We start from the raw sequence: 20,096 nt of genomic DNA, 5'->3' as shown, positions 1-20,096 counted from the left end.
AGCCCAAGGTCTCTGAAGAGGTAAGAACAATTCCAGTAAGGAGAATGTCTCACTCGCCAGGTAGCATAAAGTACAAGTGGGTTTTTAATTTGAAACTAATATCCCACTAGGGCTCTGCCTGAAAATCAGCACTGCAGGAGTCAAATACTGCAGCATCATGCTGAGGCAGTAGCCCTTTCAGCTCAAATAAGACGTCATTTTTAGGGTTCCGTACCTCAAAAGGAAAAACGGAACCCTTATAGGATCACTTTGTTGTCTGTCTGTCTGTCAAGAAACCTGCAGGGTACTTCCCGTTGACCTAGAATCATGAAATTTGGCAGGTAGGTAGTCTTATAGCACACACAAGGGGAATAATATGAAAACCGTGAATTTGTGGTTACATCAGACAAAAAAAATTAAATTGTGTTCATGAACAAATAATTAGTATTTTCAACTTTCAACGTGAGATAACTATATCAAGTGGGGTATCATATGAAAGGACTTTACCTGTACATTCTAAAACAGATCTTTATTTATTTTTATGCATAAGAGTTTTTGATATATCGTGCACAATGTCGAAAAAATACGATTGTAGTACGAAACTCTCGGTGCGCGAGTTTAGACTCGCGCTTGGTCGGTTTTAATAATAGTATGAACTAGCTTATGCTCGCGACTTTGTTCGCGTGGACTACACAAATTTCAAACCCCTATTTCACCCCCTTAGGGGTTGAATTTTCAAAAATCCTTTCTTAGCGGATGCCTACGACATAATAGCTATCTGCATGCCAAATTTCAGCCCGATCCGTCCAGTAGTTTGCGCTGTGCGTTGATAGATCAGTCAGTCAGTCAGTCAGTCAGTCAGTCAGTCACCTTTTCCTTTTATATATTTAGATTATCTATAATATAAAAATGAATGAACAGCTGAACCGATTTCGCTAATTCTTTTTTTATAATATTCCTTGAAGTACTAGGATGGTTCTTACAGAGAGAAAATTTCGTCTGTTGGGCGGTACGAAGTTTGCCGGGTCAGCTAGTTATCTATATATATAAAATCTGACTGACTGACTGACTTATATATCAACGCACAGCCTAAACTGCCGGTCCTAGAGATATAAAATTTGGAGGGTGTGTTCTTTGTAAAGAGTAGGAAAGAAAGGATTTTTCGAAATTCCACCCCCAAATGGGGGTTTGAAATTTATGTAGTCCGCGCGGACGAAGTCGCGAGCATAAGCTAGTCGTTAATCCATCTTACGTGCAATAGGGGGCGCAGTCACCACAGGCGCGGCGCCTGCAGAGCGGGGAAGCCGGCCTCGCGCGCTTTCCAGTACTCGCCCGTGAACGACCACATCTCCTCGCTGCCTTCTAGAACCTTCCTGCAAGTTGAGGTTACACTTCTTGATTGCTTCTCCATGCTAAAGTATTTGAATCACTAATTGCTAAACGGGCACACGGTGAACAAATACGCAGAAACCTTTTTTTTCGTTATTGCATGTATTTTCCTATCATATGGGCCCTTTCTGCGATAAACTGCGTAATTTGCATTCCGATATCTGCGTATTGGTAAGTTACATGAGAGCCCCTTTTTGCAGAGATAATGTCATCAAAGTCAAAGTCAAAGTCAAAGTCAAATGATTTATTCAAGATAGGTAATATATATAAAACTCTTTTTGAAGGTCAGATGTTGGATTTCTAAGATATAGTGGTGATAATTATTTCGCAAACTTAAAACTAAAGCTACGAGGGTTCCAAACGCGCCCAGGTCTGAGAAGCCCACAACAAACTCATCATCATCAGCCTGTGGACGTCCACTGTTGGACATTGGCCTTCCCTAAAGAGCGCCACCACACCCGGTTCTCAGCCTTCCACATCCACATCCAGAGATAATGTATAATAGGAAAATACATTCAAAAACGAAAAAAAAGATTTTTGCCTATTTTTTCACCATGTGGGCGGGCACATGGGGAACAAATAGACAAAAATCTTTTAGCAATTACTGATTCATTTATACATATTAACTTGGAGCGGCGGTTAATACATGAGCCTTCTATTCAAAGGTCGGAATTTCGGTCCCCTTTTTTTTCGTGAGGAAAATCCATCATGGATACCACTGGCTACGGGGGAGCACAGTGGTTGTGTCGGACTCCTACCGACTAAGCCTCACTAAGTTCCACCCCACCGCTAACGACGGAGCACAAGGGACCAACAACGCCTCGTTACTCCGCCAGCGGATGTCCGCCGTAGCAGACCCACCACTGTGGCACTACGTGTCCCCAATCACCGTTAGAGGCATGCCGGAACCACAGCACGCCAACCAACCCGAGGACCACACCGTGTCCATTATCCACAGATCCTCACGAGGGCTAAGGGCTCGCGGGGAGGGCCATACCCTCTCCACGTTCCCCATGCTCACCATCTCCCTCGCCCGTCACCAAACTGGACAGGCGAGAGACCGGTGGGGCAACTCAGGGCCGGTTGTTTCAAACCATTGGTCTTCGTAAGATACGTTCGTTAAAATTTAACAGACGTAGATGAACTTTAACATCTGTTAATTTAAGTGCGTTGCTCCATTGCACAAAAAACTGTTCGTCATTGTTATTTTGGTTGCGAAACTAACCCCCTAAAAATTAACTTACTTCTCCGTATCCTTTTTTTATTTCATTTTAAGTATATTAAATTATATACATAGTTATTAATATTGCTACTTCGAATTTTAAACACTTTTTCTTTCTTACAAATTCTCTTTCATCTTCAAAAAAACTACCATTAAAAGCTTTGAAAATTGATTCCATTGTAATTTGTAAATAAAATATTCCGTTTGTAAGAAGTATGAAGTTACGAACTGATTTGACGATCACCAATGGCGCCAGCACCGGTTAACGTAAACGTTACTTTTTAACGAACGTTAGCGCTAATAGATGCTGAATCAACGCTTTTTCTTTACTTACGTTCGTTAGCGCCATATTTAAAGGTTACGTGTCCGTCAAAGTTTGTTGAAACAACCGGCCCTAAATCTTTAACGGTGAAAGATAACACCGTGAAGAAACTTGTACCTGAGAGTTCTACATAATATTTGTGAAGTATGCCAATTCGCACTTGGCCAGTGTTGTAGACTGTTTGCCAAACCCCTTCTCATCTTTAGACGAGATTAATAAGCCGGCGATGGGTTGTTATTGTTGTTGATGATGATGATGATACTGACCGGAACCAGGCGGGCGTGTGGTCGAGGCAGTCCCGCCTCCTCTCCCGCTGCGACTGCTCGAGCTGATGCTTGAACTGCTCCGCGGATTCCACGTCGCCCTCTTCCAACGCGCGTTGGTCCGGCCTGCGAACATCACAATAGGGTATTTGACACCATGTAAAATACACGATCCAGGGTTGTTGCCAGTGGCGTGCAGCTCGTAGAGGCATAAACGCACTGCTTACCCTCATTGTAATAAATCAATGCTTATGTTTTATTATAACCTGATATAAAATAAGTTCATACCTAAATGCATACCCTGGCTTGAACTCCTGTGCACGCCACTGGTTGTTGCGGATGCCAATATTTTGACATCCGCGGATACGGATGCGGATTATTAGAAGTTCACATCCGCGGATGCAGATGTCTGAATGAATGTGAATGTTTCGCATTTGTCACATATACAGGGTGTAACCAGAACGCTAGCAAAAACGAAAATAGGTGATAGTACTGATGATTACTGATATGATACAACAAAACTAACGCAAAAAAAATGTATTAAAAATCCTACAATCCTTTCGTAAAAGTTTACGATATATTGCAAATAAACATCTGACTGCCGCTAGAGGTTAACGAACGTGGTATAACTAGGTCATTTGGAGTCAATGCCGCGTCGTAGGCGTGGCATTGACCCGAGTTTTGCATGCTATACATTGCGAGTTTGAAAAATAGTAAATCACTAAAACTACAAAATGAAACAAATGGTTATTGGTATTGGTAGTATAACAATAACGCAAAGTTTTTGCTAGCGTTCTGGTTACACCCTGCATATCCGTATCCGTATATATCCGTAACACCCCTGTTGGCAGTGGCGTGCACAGGGTTTGAAGCCAGGGTAGGCATTAGTTAGGTAGGAACCTGTTTACTTGCAGGTCATAATGAAAATTATGCATTGAGATATTACAACTGGGGTAAGCAGTGCATTTATGCCTCTATGACCTGCACGCCAATGCCTGTTGGGTACCATTGTTCACTTTTTACCTGAGTCTGGTGTCGGTGTGAGGCAACACGTCCCTCATGCCGGGTTCCATCTCGTTCAGCTCCATCGCGAACCGAGTGAAGCCGTAGTAGAGCTCGTGTTCTGGAGGCATTGCACCTGAGAACAATATATTGTATTTATTTACTGCTATTTGACGCTTTGGTTCGCGCCAAGCTAGAAACCAGCGCTTGTATTTGGAATCCATATGAAAGCACTTACACCTTGCTACTTGAAAAGGTTCAAAAAGCCTTTCTAAGGTATTTATATAAAAAATTGCACGGGTATTACCCATTTATGTATCCCACAAAATTTCTCCAAGGGCACTTGGGTTTCCACTCGCTCAAAACCCGAAGAGACTGCGACCAAATTGGTACAATTTGCAAGATTCTTAGGGGTGTGATCGACTGCTCTGAACTACACAACAAGCTCTGCTGCGTTTATGCACCCTCTAATTACAGCTATCTCCGCCACCGCTCCAAATTTTTCGTAAGTCCGTTTAGTCGCACGGTAGCGCGCTCCAGTCAGTGGTCACCCATACCGCGCACTTTGGCTGCGCTCAACGCGCTGCTGAAGGAGTCCCCTCGCTGTGACATATTTGCTGACAAATGGGCTGACCTCATGGGTCAGATTTTGCACTTTTGTGAAAAGTTATAATTATGTTTTTTAAAATTTATAATTTTAACAATTTTTGTATGTATGTTTATGTTAGTTTGTACTGGGTGGGGTAACGGTTGAAACTAGTCGTGCTAACGTCGACTACACACGTGAGTAAGCCGGGACAGATAGTATTTATAATGGAAATCACTCACGGTAGTTTGAACGCTAAAATAGTTTGTACTCGTAGTTTAATTAGTGAAATTGGCTTTATGGCCGTTCTAATTAAATAATAAATAAATAAATAATAATAATAATAATATAACAGCCTAGTGGTTAGGACGTCCGCCTTCTAATCTGTCTAATTCATTAAACTACCTTCAATAAGCTAACACACGTACCAGGCCTCCATAAACACCGGGCGGCGGGCGGGTCTCCCGCATATAGTGCTTCAGACCACCGCCCCGCCAATCGCAACCGCGTGCCGCTTCCACCTTCCGTCACCGCGCCCCGAACCTCGTGTCTACTGCTAGACCAAGAATTTGCCAGAAATAGTGTGATGTAGTCATACACGTACCAGGCCTCCATAAACACCGGGCGGCGGGCGGGTCTCCCGCATATAGAGCTTCAGACCACCGCCCCGCCAATCGCAACCGCGTGCCGCTTCCACCTTCCGTCACCGCGCCCCGAACCTCGTGTCTACTGCTAGACCAAGAATTTGCCAGAAATAGTGTGATGTAGTCATACACGTACCAGGCCTCCATAAACACCGGGCGGCGGGCGGGTCTCCCGCATATAGAGCTTCAGACCACCGCCCCGCCAATCGCAACCGCGTGCCGCTTCCACCTTCCGTCACCGCGCCCCGAACCTCGTGTCTACTGCTAGACCAAGAATTTGCCAGAAATAGTGTGATGTAGTCATACACGTACCAGGCCTCCATAAACACCGGGCGGCGGGCGGGTCTCCCGCATATAGTGCTTCAGACCACCGCCCCGCCAATCGCAACCGCGTGCCGCTTCCACCTTCCGTCACCGCGCCCCGAACCTCGTGTCTACTGCTAGACCAAGAATTTGCCAGAAATAGTGTGATGTAGTCATACACGTACCAGGCCTCCATAAACACCGGGCGGCGGGCGGGTCTCCCGCATATAGAGCTTCAGACCACCGCCCCGCCAATCGCAACCGCGTGCCGCTTCCACCTTCCGTCACCGCGCCCCGAACCTCGTGTCTACTGCTAGACCAAGAATTTGCCAGAAATAGTGTGATGTAGTCATACACGTACCAGGCCTCCATAAACACCGGGCGGCGGGCGGGTCTCCCGCATATAGAGCTTCAGACCACCGCCCCGCCAATCGCAACCGCGTGCCGCTTCCACCTTCCGTCACCGCGCCCCGAACCTCGTGTCTACTGCTCGACCAAGAACTTGCCAGAAATAGTGTGATGTAGTCATACACGTACCAGGCCTCCATAAACACCGGGCGGCGGGCGGGTCTCCCGCATATAGAGCTTCAGACCACCGCCCCGCCAATCGCAACCGCGTGCCGCTTCCACCTTCCGTCACCGCGCCCCGAACCTCGTGTCTACTGCTAGACCAAGAATTTGCCAGAAATAGTGTGATGTAGTCATACACGTACCAGGCCTCCATAAACACCGGGCGGCGGGCGGGTCTCCCGCATATAGAGCTTCAGACCACCGCCCCGCCAATCGCAACCGCGTGCCGCTTCCACCTTCCGTCACCGCGCCCCGAACCTCGTGTCTACTGCTAGACCAAGAATTTGCCAGAAATAGTGTGATGTAGTCATACACGTACCAGGCCTCCATAAACACCGGGCGGCGGGCGGGTCTCCCGCATATAGAGCTTCAGACCACCGCCCCGCCAATCGCAACCGCGTGCCGCTTCCACCTTCCGTCACCGCGCCCCGAACCTCGTGTCTACTGCTCGACCACGAGCTTGCCTGAAATAGTGTGACTTTATACTGTAAGGGTTTTATATATTAAGTACTGTCACACCACGCTAAGTCTTGAAACTTAAAACTTTGCATGTGTCCCAAAACAAAGGATTTTCAGAAATTCCACCCGAACGAAGCATTTATTTATTTTATTTTTATTATTCATGTACCAAAAATTGTAGTTACAAAGTAATAATAAATTAAGTTACATCGGAAATGCTTATCTCTAAACAGAGATTTCTTCCAGCTTCCCATTCAAGGTTGTGAGTAAGGCGTATCAAGAAGTGGAATAGGTCTACGGTACTAGAATCTAATAAACTACATAAATATCTTATAATAAATACCCAAATCAACTTATATACAATAATAATACTTATCATAAATAATTATATACATAATATATGAAAAATATAAATACATATAATATATAAAATACTCAATATTAATGATAGGTAATACTGCTTCACTCTGTATTTGAATGAGTGTACTGAGTGGCAGTTCTCTCTGACATTTTCAGTAAGTGAGTTCCAAAGTTGGGTAGCTAGTACGGTGAAAGATTTGTTATAGAAGACTGTGTTACAACGGGGAGTGACGAGAGGATTTTTTGAGACACACGACCGCATAGGTCTAGTAGGAGGGCGGGATAGTTGAAATGCATGCAGGTCAGCTAGTCAATATCTAGACAGGTATTGTAGGACAGGTATCTGGCAATAAGTCTTAACCTTACCAAAGATCCTTAGTCAAGACAGGACGCTAATGGAAGTCTGTTTATATATCTGGATTTTCAGAATGTTTTAGAAAAAATTTCATACATTAACTACCTTTTCAAATTTTTTGGATTTAAGTTTTTAGTTTAGGAATTTCTGGTAAGTATAAAACTGTTGTCAATATGGGCTACACTTTAGCTCTCATAACAGCTTACCTTGATAAAGTTAAGCTTGCATCCGATGTCGGTTCCGTGGCACGTGATGAGCATGTCGCCGTACTGGTCCACCCAGCGCTGCCCGCCGAACAAGTTGTGTACGCACGTCGTCACCTTCAAATAATTACAATAACCCTTATATAAAAAACTGAGGCTAAAGACAAATCTATAGGAAACTAGCTGATGCCCGCGACTTCGCACGCGTGGATTTAGGTTTTAAAAATCCCGTGGTAACTCCTTGATTTTCCGGGATAAAAAGTAGCCTATGTCACTCTCCAAGTCTTAAACTATACCCATGCAAAAAATCACGTCGATCCCGTGCTCCGTTACGACGTGATTGAAGCACAAACCAACAAACAAACACACTTTCAAATTTATAATAGGCGTAGTGATTAGATCCCTGGGCAGTATCGTCTGCACAGTTTGTTTTAACTACATGGTTTGCCTTGACTGCAATCACGTCAAATAATAAGTGATCATGCAGCCTAAGGTGGAATGCGCCTGCTTATCAATTCTGCTGTCAATTCGCCCTTTTTTAGGGTTCCTTACCTCAAAAGGAAAAACGGAACCCTTATAGAATCACTTTCTTCGTCGGTCTGTCAAGAATTCCGTACTTCCCGTTGACCTAGAATCATGAAATTTGGCAGGTAGGTAGGTCTCATAGCAGACATTCGGGGAAAAATCTGAAAACCGTGAATTTGTGATTACATAACACAATTTTTTTTAAATTGTGGTCATAAACTAATAATTAGTATTTTAAATTTTCGAAATAAGATAACTATATCAAGTGGGGTATCATATGAAAGGTCTTCACCTGTGCATTCTAAAACAGGTTTTTATCTATTTTTATGCATTATAGTTTTTGAATCATCGTGCAAAATGTCGAAAAAATACGACTGTAGTTAGGAACCCTCGTTGCGCGAGCCTGACTCGCACTTGGCCGTTTTTTTTAAATATAAGTACCAATATTATAGCTGGCGGATGGGCTTTACTGGCACCTATATTCAGAGCAAAAATCACAAAGTTTCTGATACTATCTCAAAAGATGAACCGGGTGTGAAACATTTTGCTTACCTTGTTCCAACTGTAATGGTCGCCTGTGGTCAACATTTTGACATGGACGCGTCCCGCGGGCTGGAACTCCATGGATTTGCCCCAGAATTTAGTTTTGATGCGCGCCTCCTGCCAGAACACCCAGCGAGGGGATTCAGCGTGACACGCTGATATGGGCGGGTGATGCGATACCTGCGCAAGAAAATATTTTCATTGAGAAAAATTAAATTTATTGTTTATATTAAATTCTTAAGTTAAATTAAATTTTTGGGTACCAAAGTTTGTAGAGTAATCTTCACATTTCTTTTCTTGGAAAAACAATAAAGCGTTTATAATGATGAGTATTGTAAAATAGTAAATTGATGTCCGTTATCTGTAACAAAATCTTTGGGGCATCCATAGTTGTTTTTAACGATCTAGTAAGCAGGTAAGTTTCTGCTGTTATTAACTTTCGAGTATTCTAGCTCTTTTAATTTTGTTAACTATATAGGCGTGTGCTTGACTGCAATCACACAAAATAGCATCGATGCTTCGCGGTTCGATAGTACAAAATCTTTATATAGCCTATTTATGTAAGGGTATGTGAATATGTGTGCGGTTGTGTATTGTGAAACACACCTGTTCAGCAATGAATCGAAACGCCCTGTCAGCTCGCATGCACTCGTACGTCTCAGCCAGTAGCGGATTGAAGGGCTTGGATGCCGCACGATTCGCCGCGGCCGCGTACGCGCTGACTGCGAACGCCGCCACTAACGCACATCGCTCCACGGCGTCTACACTTTTGGATGCCGCGTCTAATAATTCTGAGTATTCCAGCTCTTCGCATAGCCTCTGAAAACCAATTTACAAAAATGGAAAATCAGCGCTAATCCTGTATTGTATTTACAAATCTATTCCAAGATAATTCGAAATCACAGAAAAAACGTTTCTGTCTATTAAAAAAACATGACATATTAATTTCGATCTGAATAATAAATAAATATCTTTTACAATATTGTGATTGCGATCGTTACACTATCACTTTGTTAATTCCGGCGGTAAGCCTCCATGTAGTTTATAACGGTTCAGACAGCAGGTTATCACTAGACAGAAAGTTATGATTGTACAGAAATAAGGCACACACTCACCTGCAGCATGTTGAGCGGCTCGTTGATGGTGACGGGCATGGAGATCTGGCTGAGGTCCTTGCCGATGTTCTTGTAGAGCAGGTTCCACAGGCTGGGGCCGCCAGGAGACGGCCGCGGGTGCGGCAGCCGCGTGCGCCGCACCCACGTGTGCGGCCCGTGCTCGTTCAGCCGCAGCGTGGACTGCTCTGCTATTACCGCTAATAGTGTTATTGCTATCTAGCTGGCAGTTCGTTCCACGAGACCGGAGACAGAGACGAGCGACAGAAACATGCGGGGATCAACTCTACGCCGAAACTGAGATGATAGACATATACATGTCATACAAACGTCTCTGTTTCATGCCTCTGTCGCGGGAACCGCCAGCTAACTAAGGGCTGATTTTACAATCTAAATATATAAAAGGAAAAAGTGATTGACAGACTGAACTATCAACGCATAGCGCAAACTACTGGATAGATCGGGCTAAAATTTGGCATACAATGTAGCTATTATAACGAAGACACATACCCGTTTTAAAAAGATGATCTTAAGATGAATTGCAAACCTTTATCTGTAACAATATCTTTTGGATATCCGAATCTGACTATTACTATATCTAGTAAAACTTTCAAAGAAATATTATATATTGAAATTTGAAATATTACAAAATGGTAAAAAAATGTATACTTACTCGCTGCATCGGAATTGTCTGAGCTCGCGGAACCATCTTCACTGCTGAGAGATCCAGCTTCGGACGTAGAGTCCCCATCTAGTTCTATCACGCCTGCCTATGATACAAACATACAACTAGAAACATTTTGACACTAGCAGATTTACTTAAAAAGTCCATTTAAATAGTACTAAATGATGCCCGCGACTTCATCCGCGTCGATTTAGGTTTTTTTAAATCCCGTGGGAACTCTTTAATTTTCCGGGATATAATGTAGCCTATGTCCTTCCCTGGGATTATATGGGTATACAGACAGACACGCTTTTGCATTTATAATATAACAATATTCAAAAATATCAGTTACATGAAAATTACATATCAAACTGATATGTCATTTCCATTTTTTAAAATAAAAAGCTCAGAATACTCACCCACATATAATTCAAACTCTGCCTACCATTTACCTACGCATATACAAGGTTTTGCATGAAAACAAAATCGTAAAATGTTGGCGGGGGACAGGGGAGAATGCTTTGTTGTGTGGTGGACTCAAAAGTCACGTAATGAAGACAATGTGCGGAATGAGAGTACCGAACGGGCGTGAGCCGACCTTTATGCTAAGCAACTGCCTAAGCTTAGCGATTGAGCGACTTTAGGTGGTGGTCTGTGTCCTCACCTCATCAGCGTCAAGGATCTGGTTCTGCTTGTGGTTCTCCTCGTGCTCCTCCGCGTCGAAGAACTCTGAAGCGGACACGCACGACGAACTGTAGCTTAGGGAATGTTGGAATGGACGATTCTGTCAAACATTTGTGCGAAGTTTGGTTATTGGCCGTGATCAGAGGCCGTACTACCACCGCTTAAAGTAGTAATTTTTCAATATCGTTTTGACATTTTCATACAAGTTATGTATCAAATCAAATCAAGTCCCTGCCGGGAATCGGACCCGGGACCTCCCAATAAGACCACAGGGCTTACCACTGCTCCAGGGAGGTCATCATCATCATCATCATCAATAGATAGACATCCACTACTGGACATACATAGTAAATACTATCTGTCCCGGCTTACTCACGTGTGGATGGGTTCGAAACTAGTCGTGCTAACGTCGACTACACACGTGAGTAAGCCGGGACAGATAGTATTTATAATGGAAATCACTCACGGTAGTTTAAACGCTAAAAAAGACATACATAGTCTTGCGCTGCCTGAATCCAGCGGCTCCCTGCGACTCGTCTGATGTCGTCCGTCCACCTAGTGGGGGGTCTTCCAACACTGCGTTTTCCGGTGCGAGGTCGCGATTCCAGCACCTTGGGACCCCAACGTCTATCGGTTGTACAAACTATGTGCCCTGCCCATTGCCACTTCAGCTTCGCAATCCGTTGAGCTATGTCGGTTACTCTAGTTCTCCTACGGATCTCCTCATTTCTGATTTGATCACGTAGAGAAACTCCAAGCATAGCTCTCTCCATCGCCCGCTGAGTGACTCCAGGGAGGTCGTGTATAATAAATTACGTTTACCATTTTACCACCGAACCGCAAGACGCGAGTTTCCATCCTTATGTCGTCGACATCCCATCTACACGCACGAAACGTTTTGCGTCATCATTCCTCATACGCATGGCTAAGGTTTGGAATACTCTTCCACGATCTGTGTTTCCTACCTTTGTACATGAATATAAATAATACGTGAATAGTAATGATACGTGTGGATATCTTTAAAACAAGAGTGAATAGGCATCTTCTAGGTAAACGCGTCCCATCTTAGGCCACATCAGGACTTTCCATCAGGTGTGATTGTTGGTCAAGCGTTTACCTATGATGAATAAAAAAAATTACGTACGTACATAGATACTAACCGGTGGAGAGTTGTGTCCCATGGAAGAGAGCTCTGCGAGGTCGGAGGCGTCGTGGATGCGCGTGAGGCGCGAGCGCAACTCTGCGTGACACACTAACACTTGTTATTGACATATTTATTTGCGTACTCACGAGACTTATGGCAAGATTTAGAGAGACAAGAATATAAAACTTCATCTTTAGTAACAATGTTGTTAAGTGAAAAGGTAGCAAACAGACACACTTTCGCTTTTATAATACGGACTAGCTGATGCCCGCGACTTTTAACTAAGCGCGCGTTTTGACGTATGATATTATTGCCGTATTGCAGTGACCCCTTGCAAATATTCAAATTGAAATCGAAACTGTTCCAAAAAATTTTTTGATTTGATTAGATTTGTAAATACAAGCTAGCCTTACATGCCAAAGATGGTATACCAAAGTACAGTGCGACAAGGCTATCTTGGCGCGTGGCGAAAATTGGAACTAACGTTGCCGTCAAGACCCCCTTTGTTCTTGTTTGAATATTCCAAGTCTTTGTTCTCCAACAGCGCCCCCCTGTCAATGTCATTTAAGTGCCAAGACAGCCTTGTCACACTGTAACGTGAGTGGCTCACCGGAGTTCTGCTGTAGTGCGGAGGAGAGATCCGTGCGTAGCGCCGTCAACAGCGGAGTACCCTCGGACTCCGCCCGCGCCCGCCCGCGTTCCCGCACCTGCAAAATACTATCTTAAGGCCCAAGACACGGGTCTGCCCGCGAAATTCAAATTTAATTTGGTTTTTCACAATTTGTAAACTTATGCGACAAATAAGACTTATGACATTCATATTTTGCCCCTAACAATATCATCTTCACAGGTTTATATAAAAATCTTTACTTGAAAGTGTCCAGTTTAAGAAATTAGTCAAAATAATGTCAAACTCATTATAGCAGCCCCTAGCAGTAGCTAGGGGCTCAATTTGAGACTGGAGGGCGCGTTGAGGGGCTTCCGCGTTCGGCAATGATTGAGGTCTTACCAGTGTTGCCACAACATTCTTGAGACTGCAGACCAGGTCTTTAGCGAGCACTGTGAAGTCCTCCCTCAACTGCTGGTCGGGAGTCATGCTACACAGACTGGAGGGCGCGTTGAGGGCTTCCGCGTTTGGCAACGACTGAGGTCTGGTGGCGGCACATGCTAGAAACAATGGCATCTTCTGGTATTGTAATCATTTATCTACACGCACGAAACGTTTTGCGTCATCATTCCTCATAGTACGTAAAAATCTAAAATAATCCAAATAATCCTGCCCTTATTCACAGGGGGAAAACAATGAAATCACCGGCGAAGTGCGAGTCAGGCTCGCGCAGCAAGGGTTCCGTACTAGTCGTATTTTTTTGACATTTTGCACTATAATTCAAAAACTATGACGGATAAAAATAAATACAAAACTGTTTTAGAATGCACAGGCGAAGCCCTTTCATGTGATACCCCTCTTGATATAGTTGTCTTACTTCGAAAATTGAAAATACCAACTATTAGTTCCTGACCACAATTTAATTTTTTTGTGCGATGTAACCACAAATTCACGGTTTTCAGATTTTTCCCCGAATGTAAGCTAGAAGACCTACCTACCTGCCAAATTTCATGATTCTAGATCAACGGGAAGTAGGTACCCTGTAGGTTTCTTGACAGACCGACAGACAGACAGATAGACAGACAACAAAGTGATCCTATAAGGGTTCCGTTTTTCCTTTTGAGGTACGGAACCCTAAAAAGGATGACGCTACTGACTTATTTAAAAGGAACGATATGCAAGATGCAATCTATAGATACGTATATCTAATAATATCTTGGGATACATGCGTCGGTACGAAAGATTCAACTACAAATTTCTTATTTTGCGAGTACAAGAATGTAATGATGAATAGTGATTCAAATCCGTATCAAATCAATAGAATACCAATTCTAATCTAATGCAGTATGTTCATCAACAAAATTATGCATAACAATTTTAGTCATATTCTAACTATATCTTCGACTAAAGGTGCGGTTTCGGGCCACGCGGCAGACGGCGACAACATGGTGTCGCGACGACAGACGGTTTAACTTTACAGTATTTATTAATGTATGAGAACGATTCCAACATATGACTGCAACTGCCGCTTTGCGTCAAAACCTGTCGCGTTGCAGTTGTATGTCGGAATAGGGTCTTGGACTGTAGTACAATTAAAATGATGTGGTTATATATTAATAAAATAATTTCGATTTTTTTTAAGTCATGATTTTTATTTATTTTTAACATGAACGTCAAAATCCGTAAACCTTTTTAACATAAAAGTAGTGTAATTTCTGCGGGAAAATATTATTTAAAATATTAAAAAATATTGGTCGTTTACGCCATGTGACGTAATTAATCGCTTTTTTTATAATTTTTCTATTTAATAATGAATTCTAGCCCCATAAACTACCACTATACAAAAAATCACGTCATTTTATTACTACAGTCCAAGACCCTATTAATACTGTAAAGTGATGCCGTCTGCCGTCTGCCGCTTGGCACGGAATAGCGCCTTAAGCTACATTTTAGATAACTCACTTTTAGATTGCTCCTGACATTCCCTCAATATTCTCAACATGTAAAAACACAGCATTCTTCCGATTGGCACAATAAATCCACCACTGTCACTAGACATTTTAGGATTAGTATTGATTTTTAGTTGTTTATACTAAATATATATTTTTTAAATAAAAATAGCAAGCAAATGAGCAGGTCAGTCATCTGTTGTTAAGTGATAACAGCCCCATTATCATTTGCAGCACCAGAGGAACCACGAATCTGCCGTCTTTTCAAGAATTTAACGTTTGGAATAAACACTAATCTAATGTTAATGATTTTGAATTTACAAATTATGAAATTTTGATTTTAGATATTCATTTGAAAATTAAAAAAACACTGTTATTTCATAGTTTTGTTTTCAATTCTTTTAGCAGTCCTCACTGATTGCCAATGCAATTTTTTAAAATTAAGTTCCGATAAAAATGTAAAGGGATTTTAGTGCATCTTTCTTTTTACCCGACTACGGCGAAGCCAAAAGGAATGGTTATTCTAAATAATATCTGTCCCGGCTGTACTCACGTGTTTAGGCGACGTAAGCCCGACTAGTTTCGAACCCATACGGGGTCCTTTTTCAAGGGAGTCCGTTAATGGAGGAATGGTTATGTTTTTAGCAGTCTATGTATTTGTTTAACCGTTTTCTATATGAATTTCACCCTCACAACCTGGGTGTCTGGTGCACTTCGACCGTCCAATGTGCGAGATCCTTCTTTCCACGCACGTGCAAACTGTGGAACCAACTCCCATCGGCGGTGTTCCCACTAGATTACAATATGGGGTTATTCAAGGGGCGGACCAACTAATTCCTAAAAGGCCGGTAACGCATCGGGCGGTTCCTCTGGTGCCGTCACGCCGCCGATCTCTATTAAAAAAAAATCGAATCGTGCTACACGTAATAATCACAGACTATTGTTTGGAATCTTACGAGACAATGGTTCTATGAGATAATCAACAGACTCGCCTTATCTCAGATAACCTGGAAAGTTTGTGATAACTATGACAAGGTCGTATTATCACATAATGCACGTTGAAGTGCAAATTGCTGGAAATTTTAAATTTCGAGTCTTTCTATATCTAGTTCAGATAATGCAGAAAGGCTAAAACTAAAAATCGTAATATTCGTTCAATGAATTAAGTACTATAAGTACCGAAAATTGCTATTGCGCTGGAACCATGTCTCATTAACACAGAAATGACGTCATTTGACGTATATTTCAGTAAAATATACCATCAGCTCGAAACTTCAGTCTAGTGCTGACGTCATTAAAGTGGCGGCCACGCGCATTAGCAATTTGCGGGACTTATAATGTAAAATTCAATGCTGAATTTTTGCATGCACCTTCTAAGTGACCGCACAAAATGTAAAAAGGGTAGGGTATATGAAGAAAGGATAAAATTCAAGAACCAAAAATAAATCAAAAATAAAAATAAAATCTTACAAACTAAAGTGGAGGCCAGAAAGTTGGATAGAAACACTGGAAAGTTAAAAAGAAGAAAAAGCTTGTTAGAAAAATGCATTTTCCTTTTTTTTATAATTTAATTAGCAATTATAATGTGATCGAATTTCTATTGTTTTTAAAAAAAAAAAATCTGCTGCGTAAGCCTTGATTGATTGGCATACCTTTTCGTGCATAATTCGACGCCATTTTGTATGATTAAATGAAATCAAAATGGCCGCCAACATACCTACACTAATTTAAATATCTTATCTTTAGTTGCATGATATGGCAAATCAGCTGTTTAGCATGATTTCATTTCATAGCTTTTCGTGCAATCTTTCGAAGCCATTTTGTGTAATCGCATGAAATCAAAATGGCCGATACGACATCTTTCTATTACATAATTATCTTATTTCATTTAACTTTAGTTACATGAAAGCAGCATATCTGTTTATTAAAGCGGTTAGCACGATTGAATTGCATAGCTTTTCGTGCAACAGTCGCCATTTTGTGATGACATTAAATCAAAATGGCCGACTTACCGATCTCGTAGAATCCTTGAGTAGACATATTTTAGACATGTTTAAAAGTTACCCACTCAAATCAAAACGATCTTTGGTTATCAAAGAATATTATTTCAACACAAAAATATAAAATAACAATAATAATTTAACATGATTTTAAATATACAAATTATTAACTTGGACAATATTCTTGTAAATAGATTTTTGAACATTCAGTGTGGGTAGTAAATTCTATGCAGTGCATTGTATTCTCATATTCGGGGTTCTTTTGCACTAGAAACAAATGCGTAAAGTCAATATTATTATGTACAAAAAGTACAATACGAGCAGAGGTTTTTAAATAATAATGTCCAATCACAAAGGTACTTCGTAATGTTATATATTAAAATGGCGAACAGCTTTGTACTTCTAGTAATATTGAAACTTGATCATTAATATGATCTAATATAGTAGCTATTATTTTATTTTTCAGATTTGCCATTATGTCATCCATTTTGAGACCTCAATTATCTCGTATTGAACTGAACGTACATTTTACAGTTACAAATATACAAATACAGTCTGACAAGGCTCTCTCGGCACTTGAATGACATTGACGTGCCGTGCGACAGGGGGGCGCTGTTGGAGAACAAAGGCTTAAAATATTCAAACAAGAACAAAGGGGACACTTAACGGTAACGTTAGTTCCAATTTTCGCCACGCGCCAAGATAGCTTTGTCGCACTGTAATGAGCAGGCAACACGAGCATTAATAAGGAATATAGACAAGGAAGGCGAGGTGTGTGAAAGAGACAATAAAACTCACCAATAGGGAGCGAGGCTGCGGAGGCGGGCATGGATGACGACCCGCCCCCCGGGGACGGCGGTGCTGTTAGGGCGGAGAGAGCCTGAAACGAAATAGTACATTACTGTCCAGGCCTGAAATAAAGCAATTTACGCCCGAGTAATATTGGAAGGACGAGACGAAGCCGAGCACTTCCCAAGTGAAGTAAACGGGGCCGTTATTTGCTATTTCGGCCGAGACTTGTATAGTACTTTTCTGTCATTTGCGAGGAAACAATAAACAAAACAAATAAATTCAAGAAAAAGTATTGAAATGAAATTATTTTTTATTCAACTAAACTTTTACAGGCACTTTTGAATCGTCGGATGCATCTACCACTGGTTCGGAATGCCTTTCCTACCGAGAAAAGTAAAATCGAATTATTCTTTTGATGCACTAAGTACCTACTCATTTTAATGAAATTATAAAAAATAAAATAAAAAATCCTTTAACTCGACCATAAAACACGATCATAATTTGTTAGTAATTATGATGCTTCAATAAAGATAATATTTTGAATTCTGCATTATTTATCATCCACCGCCATCATACCTAAATTGGATCAAGATATCGTGAAAATGTTCTTACCATATGAGATGCACCCTCCTGTGTGATACCTGTGTAGAAATGTTCTTATCATATGAGACGCACCTTCCTGTGTGATACCAGTGGAGAAATGTTCTTATCATATGAGATGCACCTTTCTGTGTGATGCCTGTGGAGAAATGTTCTTATCATATGAGACGCACCTTCCTGTGTGATGCCTGTGGAGAAATGTTCTTACCATATGAGACGCACCTCTCTGTGTGATGCCTGTGGATAAATGTTCTTACCATATGAGCATGCACTTTTCTGTGTGATACCTGTGTAGAAATGTTCTTACTATATGAGATGCACCTTCCTGTGCCTGTGGAGAAATGTTCTTACCATATTATGAGATGCACCTTCCTGTGTGATGCATGTGTAGATGTTCTTACCATATGAGAGTTGGAAGGGTCCATATGAGGCGGCGCGAGTTCTGCTGAAGCACACTTGTTGCTGGACTTCTTCTTGCGCAGGCCGAACTTGCGGCGGTCTTTCTTGACGTTCGGAGACGCGCCCTCCAGTGATACCTATGCAGAAAAAGAAGTACCAATAAACCACTTTATTTGGTACGTATATTCAAAACATTACATACATTAACAATATACAACAACATCCAATCTACTCGCATGAAAGGTTTTTTCTAAACGTTTCTAATACAAACTGCTAAGGCGTAGAATGCCCTTCCGGGGTCCGTGTTTCCTGACCTTTTTTTTAGCGTTGGGAAATGCATTTACGCATGCCTCTCGTGAACGAGCAAGAAATGTGGGACTCGCCAGCCGAGCGGCGACCGGAATACCCACTAAAACCCAACGGCGTGACTGGGTCACAGGAACACCGAAGCATTTCTACCGCGCCCAGCCAGCGACGTCGACCGAGGCGGACCCTCCACAGGGGAGTGTTTCCTAACCTAACCTAGTACCTTCAAGGCAGAGTGAATAGGCATCTTCTAAGCACGTTCTAACCTACACCTCAGCATTTTTATTAAGCATGATTTTTCGTCAAGCGCAAGCTTATATCGCAAAAATATATATATATTTTTTACTATTTTTAAGAACAGAAAAATAAAATTATAAGTTTGTTACCAGAAATACAGAGTCATCTTCGTTGTTTTGAAAGAAAGAAATATTATAACGCATCAACTTCAACTTTTGTTATTTTATTCATCTGTAAGCAATATTATTATAAAATGTATTTTTTCTAGATACTTATTTATGATTTTAAACGGATTTACGTATATATACATGTGAGTGTGTGTGCCTATTGTATCTACTAGTAAAAAATAGTTAAAAAAATTAAAAGAAAGTTATAAATTTAAAAAAAAGTAAGAAAAACATTTACAAAATAAAAAATACAAAAAATAAGAGTAAAAAGTCATTACAAAAATTAAAAAAACTATGATCAAATATAATTAAAAAATTACAAAAAAATAATTAAAAATTAAAAACTAGGTACCTAGTCACAAGTCAAAATAGTAATAAAATCGAGTACCCAAAAAACTTAATTTATTTTAGTCTACACCATAAAGAACCTCGTCGTCAGTATGAAACTGTCCAGCAATTTCCATTACAGTCCTCTTGGAATTGTTGGCGTGCGGCCAGTAAAGACCTGATAGCAGTCCTCTGCCCCCCTAGCATGGGCAGGAGACAAAAATTTTATCCCCCAATTATATCCACTGACGAGGGATAAAATTTACTTGTCCACCTCTCAAAGCACGGCAACAGGGGAGAGGAGAAGTTTATCCCTAATTCGGGGACAATTTTATCCTCGACATTAGACGTGGGTTTAAGTTTATTCTCATAGAACTTAAAAA

The 20,096-nt window shown here is 41.5% G+C and overlaps 1 protein-coding gene across 1 annotated transcript in view; it reads right to left on the bottom strand.

Annotated features, from left to right (window-relative positions):
• Positions 1–20,096, bottom strand: part of LOC117983809 (uncharacterized) — a 44,668-nt gene that overhangs the window by 8,951 nt on the left and 15,621 nt on the right. The window contains exons 10-24 of the mRNA XM_069499822.1: positions 18,679–18,813; positions 17,684–17,765; positions 13,339–13,496; positions 12,940–13,036; positions 12,346–12,425; positions 11,166–11,285; positions 10,511–10,607; positions 9,841–10,037; positions 9,332–9,544; positions 8,735–8,905; positions 7,661–7,774; positions 6,600–6,744; positions 4,199–4,313; positions 3,179–3,301; positions 1,232–1,352 (exon numbers count right to left, since the gene is read on the bottom strand). Coding sequence (XP_069355923.1) covers positions 1,250–1,352; positions 3,179–3,301; positions 4,199–4,313; positions 6,600–6,744; positions 7,661–7,774; positions 8,735–8,905; positions 9,332–9,544; positions 9,841–10,037; positions 10,511–10,607; positions 11,166–11,285; positions 12,346–12,425; positions 12,940–13,036; positions 13,339–13,496; positions 17,684–17,765; positions 18,679–18,813 — 1,950 coding nt within the window. The 3' untranslated portion in view covers positions 1,232–1,249. The remainder of the gene's footprint in view (positions 1–1,231; positions 1,353–3,178; positions 3,302–4,198; positions 4,314–6,599; positions 6,745–7,660; positions 7,775–8,734; positions 8,906–9,331; positions 9,545–9,840; positions 10,038–10,510; positions 10,608–11,165; positions 11,286–12,345; positions 12,426–12,939; positions 13,037–13,338; positions 13,497–17,683; positions 17,766–18,678; positions 18,814–20,096) is intronic.

The sequence above is a fragment of the Maniola hyperantus genome, chromosome 7 (genome assembly GCF_902806685.2).
Source record: "Maniola hyperantus chromosome 7, iAphHyp1.2, whole genome shotgun sequence".
Taxonomy (NCBI): Eukaryota; Metazoa; Arthropoda; class Insecta; order Lepidoptera; family Nymphalidae; genus Maniola; species Maniola hyperantus.
This window is presented reverse-complemented; position numbering and strand designations above follow the sequence as displayed.